Source organism: Rhamphochromis longiceps, linkage group LG3 (genome assembly GCF_057381845.1).
Source record: "Rhamphochromis longiceps isolate RC_006_pf linkage group LG3, R_longiceps_female_GT1.1, whole genome shotgun sequence".
Taxonomy (NCBI): Eukaryota; Metazoa; Chordata; class Actinopteri; order Cichliformes; family Cichlidae; genus Rhamphochromis; species Rhamphochromis longiceps.
In genome coordinates, this window is record NC_140559.1 from 15,677,344 (window position 1) to 15,682,259 (window position 4,916).

At 41.0% G+C, this 4,916-nt stretch overlaps 1 protein-coding gene across 1 annotated transcript; it reads left to right on the forward strand.

The window, feature by feature from the left end:
• Positions 1-2,565: 2,565 nt before the first annotated feature.
• LOC146673109 (nuclear factor 7, ovary-like) lies at positions 2,566-4,633 on the forward strand. Its single transcript, XM_085402250.1, has one exon. It carries the CDS (start codon positions 2,566-2,568, stop codon positions 3,943-3,945), a length of 1,380 nt encoding a protein of 459 aa, XP_085258376.1. The 3' UTR covers positions 3,946-4,633.
• The last annotated feature ends 283 nt before the right edge of the window (positions 4,634-4,916 follow it).

The following is a 4,916-nucleotide window of genomic DNA, read 5'->3' on the forward strand; positions in this document are numbered from 1 at the left end:
GCACCGTTGTCTCCAATGAACAGGTTGTTCCATGATGACAAAAGATATAAACAGAAAAAAAGGCTGAACACACAGAGACATTCTGCAACATACTCACTACTGAGAAAAAATATGCTTATTACAAATCAAATTGTAGGACAAAGTATTAACTTCGAGTTATGTTTCTTTTAATAGTCTCAAATAAAAAAATAAAATAAGGCACTCTGACTGGTACTGACAATGGGCAAACGGCTTAAGAATGAAAGTACATTGTGCGCTGTCTGTCCTGCGTGCTGCACAACAACATTGAATATTTAGTATTTACTGCTGTTTACACTTAGCTAGATTAATGCGATGGTGTTGTGTCTAGTATGTTGGTTTAGTTTTTTGTTTTTTTTTGCTTGTTTTCTATTCTTCTTCTCTCAACAGGTGATCCAGGAGATTTTTTTTCTCCCCCCCTTTCTCACTGTCCCTCTCCCCTTCTGTTTTTCTTTTCCTTCCTCTTTCTCTCTCCCTTTCCTATCCCTCACTCATGTCTGTCCCGTCTGTAACATCTGAAAATAAAATATAATAAATAATAAAAACAAAGGTCGATCAAATGGACCAATACAGCAATGCCACAATGATCCATTTGGCAAAGTAAATCCATTGGGTATCCTTGTTGGTCTTCAGACAACAATTCTGACGGCTAAAGAACCAAATGGGACAGGCAAAAAAAAAGAAAAAAAAAGAATGAAAGTTCAGGTACTATGGAACTTTAGTTCTTGAGAAAGTTACAGAGTGGGTGACACATGGTTAACATTACATTAACAGTTTGCTCTCAGTCCACTTACCAGCAAATGTTCCAGGTGGCTCCGCTGTGAGTTTGTGTCCATTAACCGCAGAAATGTGCAGAAATGAAAGCTTTCCTGTGAGGCTGTACGCTCTTCACGCACACTAATAGTAAATTACTACTATCATGTTTTACTTAAACTTTGAAGTTGTAGTTGCTGGATATAAATAATATGAGCAATTAACAATTTTACTCCAAGATACTGATAAGTATACATATGTAAGGACAAGAGAGGCATTAAGGACAAAAACAAGACACCCCCACCCCCACAATCTTTTAGTTACAATATAATATTTGGTTGAAATGTTCATATTGTTCAAATATGTTATTTTCTTTGGTTGTTGTAAAATAATGTGTGCCCCAGTCTCCAATAAGACAAAGTGCTGGAAAGGTAGTTATCCCTCCTTTACACCACAAGAAGGAGTCTCTCAATAAAAGAGCAGCTCTAGCAGGAGTAAACAAGCTCGGCCCCTAACCATAATGCAGTGCGCCTATCAAGAGCTGTGTGAGACTGTACAAATGTGTAACAATATACTATGTCTATACATTTGCAGACCCAGTAAAGGGAAACTGGGTCTGTGAGAGTTAAAGGTTGTTACGGATTCAAATATTGGGGATGGATACAGGAGGAAACACCACAATAACAACACTGGTCCGGCCGGGTTGAGTCAAACAATGATTTTAATGATCACACGCGTGGGAGATGGACACCGTACGCAGACAGCATCAGATCTCAAAATGGTGGAGCATTGATCAAATTCTTATAGCCTCTAGTGGCCCCCACCTTATCATAAAAGCCTAAACATTCACATTCTTTCTCTCACACGGCGCCTAAGCTACGACCTTGGCTCCCTGTTTATCTGCTCCTGCTGAGATGGGGCAGAAAACTCCAGTATATTCTGTTCTCTTCTAATCAGACAAATAAGGCGATGACTTTCTGCAAACAGTATTTCTTATAACTCAGCAGTATATTGCATCATAAAACAATATCATTCATTCACAATAAATCAGCAGTCTAATGTAATGCAAATCAGTTTAACAAATGCAATAGTTATCAGCTTCTTCTAATTCAGGAGAATAATGCAAACTAAAACTACATAATAATTCACAATCTTTAATTAGGGGTCTAACATGGCATAAAATAATATTATAATCCCACAAGGTAGAAGAAGAACTTGCATCCCAGTAAACACATGAAATCCCCTGTGTTTGTATTACACACCAGCAGCTAGAGAATCTGCCAAATATTGAGGCAGGATAAAGCACTTTCAAAATAAAGCCTCCCAAACAACTACATGAAGTGACACATTATTTTCTGAGCTTAATGCTTTGAACTGTTTTACAGCTGCTGTTAGGTAAACAAGTGAACTCTGTGATGAAACACACCTTTATTTATGGCTGAAGCAAAACTCTTGACAGCCAAGGGAGGTGAAAAGAGCTCCGCCCCTGACATCAGTAAACTGCGACAAACCAGGAAACAAGCTGTTCTTTTTCATCGGTAAAGAGAGACGCACAGACGATCAGACTGAGCTCAGACCAAACTAGCAGCTTCCTCTGAGTGAGTCCAACTACAGGAGAGAAAAGTGGAAAACTCCAACACTGCTGCTTCAAGCTGCTGACGCTCCACACACTGAATGTGAGTTTGAGCAAAAACACGACTCAAAGGAAGTTTCAGTGAAGGTGGTAGAGGAGGGAGGGGAGCCAGGACTGACTGTACTTCCTGTCTGCTGTTTTCAGCTTCACTCACAGACTCAATGGCTTCCAGATCAGAGGAGGATCTCTGCTGTCCGGTCTGTCAGGAGGTCTTCAGAGATCCTGTTCTTCTGTCATGTAGCCACAGCTTCTGTAAAGACTGTCTGAAGAGATGGTGGAGAGAGAGACCAACACACGAGTGTCCAGTTTGTAAGGAAATATCAGTGAATGATCCACCTTTAAACCGAGCTTTAAAGAACCTGTGTGAGTCGTTCTTACAGGAGAGAGCTTCAGAGGCTCTCTGCAGTCTGCACTCTGAGAAACTCAAACTCTTCTGTCTGGACCATCAGCAGCCAGTGTGTGTCGTCTGCTGTGCCTCAGAAAAACACACCAATCACAGATTCAGACCCATCGATGAAGCTGCACAACAACACAAGAAGGAACTTCAGGAAACTCTGGAGCCCTTAAAGAAGAAGTTAAAGGTTTGTGAAGAAGTTCAAGTGAAGTTTGATCAAACAGCAGAACACATTAAGGTCCAGGCCCGACACACAGAGAGGCAGATTAAGGAGCAGTTTAAGAAGCTTCAGCAGTTTCTAGCAGAGGAAGAGGAGGCCAGGCTGGCTGCACTGAGGGAGGAAGAGGAGCAGAAGAGTGGGATGATGAAGGAGAAGATGGAGGCTCTGAGCAGAGAGATAGCAGCTCTTTCAGACACAGTCAGAGCCACAGAGGAGGAGCTGAGAGCTGAAGACGTCTCATTCCTGCACAACTACAAGGCTGCAGTGGAAAGAGTCCAGCGCTGCCCCCTGCTGGATGATCCACAGCTGCCCTCAGGAGCTCTGATAGACCAGGCCAAACACCTGGGCAACCTGACCTTCAACATCTGGAATAATAAGAAGGACATGGTCTCCTACACTCCTCTCATTCTGGACCCAAACACTGCTCATCCACAACTCATCCTGTCTGAAGATCTGACCAGTGTGAGACGAGGAGGAGAGAGGCAGCAGCTTCCTGATAATCCAGAGAGGATTGATTCATACAGCTCTATCCTGGGCTCTGAGGGCTTTAACTCAGGGACTCACAGCTGGGATGTTGAAGTTGGAGACAGTACATGGTGGGAACTGGGTGTGTTAGCAGAGTCTGTGCAGAGGAAGGGACTGATAAGATCTGGAATATGGAAAATCGGTTTCAGTTTAGGCAAATACTCAGCACGCTCACCATCAGCTCCTGTTACTGCTCTCTCTGTTCTGAAGAAGCTCCAGAGGATCAGAGTGAATCTAGACTGGAACAGAGGAAAGCTGTCGTTCTCTGATCCTGATACTAACACACACATACACACCTTCACACACACTTTCACTCACAGGATGTTTCCATACATTTATACATGGGATAAAGTGAAGGTGTGTCCGTTGAAGGTGTCAGTGTCAGTGCAGCAGATGAGTTGAGGATGATGATGTTTCTAATGTTGTTTCCTGTCAGTGAATTGAAGCTGTTAAACTGCAGCTGTTCTCCTGCTGCCTCGTTGTTCATCATGAAATGTTGACAGTTTTAACTTATTAATATAAGGACAACAACGATTTGTTCCTCCCACCATCCAAAGACATGCAGTCTGTGGAGATAGGTTAATTGGTTAATCCAAATTGCCCATAAGTGTGAATGCAGGAGTGAATATGAGCGAGAATGGTTGTCTGTCCCTGTGTGTTAGCCCTGTGACAGACTGGCGACCTGTCCAGGGTGTACCCTGCCTCTCACCCTATGACAGCTGGGATAGGCTCCAGCGCCCCCGCGACCCTGAAAAGGATAAGCAGAAGCAAATGGATGGATTGATTCCACATACAATCCTGTAAATTTTAATCAACATGAACACTGAAAAAGTTGCACTGAGTAAAACATTAGTTTTATTTTGTTCACTAACATCATAATACTACTGTAATGCAGGATTGCTCCATGTCAATATGCTATCTTTGTTGTTAAAAATATTTAAAAATAAAAATTTTAACTAATCTTGCTGTAAGGCAGTTGTTGCAGGGCATGTATCAAAATTAAAGGTGTGAATGTTAAAGGCAACGCATGTATTTACTAATAAAGGCAATGATTCCATCCTGTATCTGCGGCTCACATTATAGTCAGCTATCCATGGTCATTGTTACACATATCTTTTCTGGTATTTGTAAATGTTGATCTACCTAAAAATCATAAGCTTAAATACTGTAATCATTATTCATTATGGAGTAATTATGGTCAAATCTATCAAATAAAACATTTTGCACTTTAATAATGAATTGGGCAATAATGGACGCATTAGTAAATTGAATTTATTTTTAATTGTTTTAGTCATTTAGACATTACTAAAGTATTTCATTATTTGAATGCAAATATATATATATATATTAGTATATTAGTATATAAAAAGTAT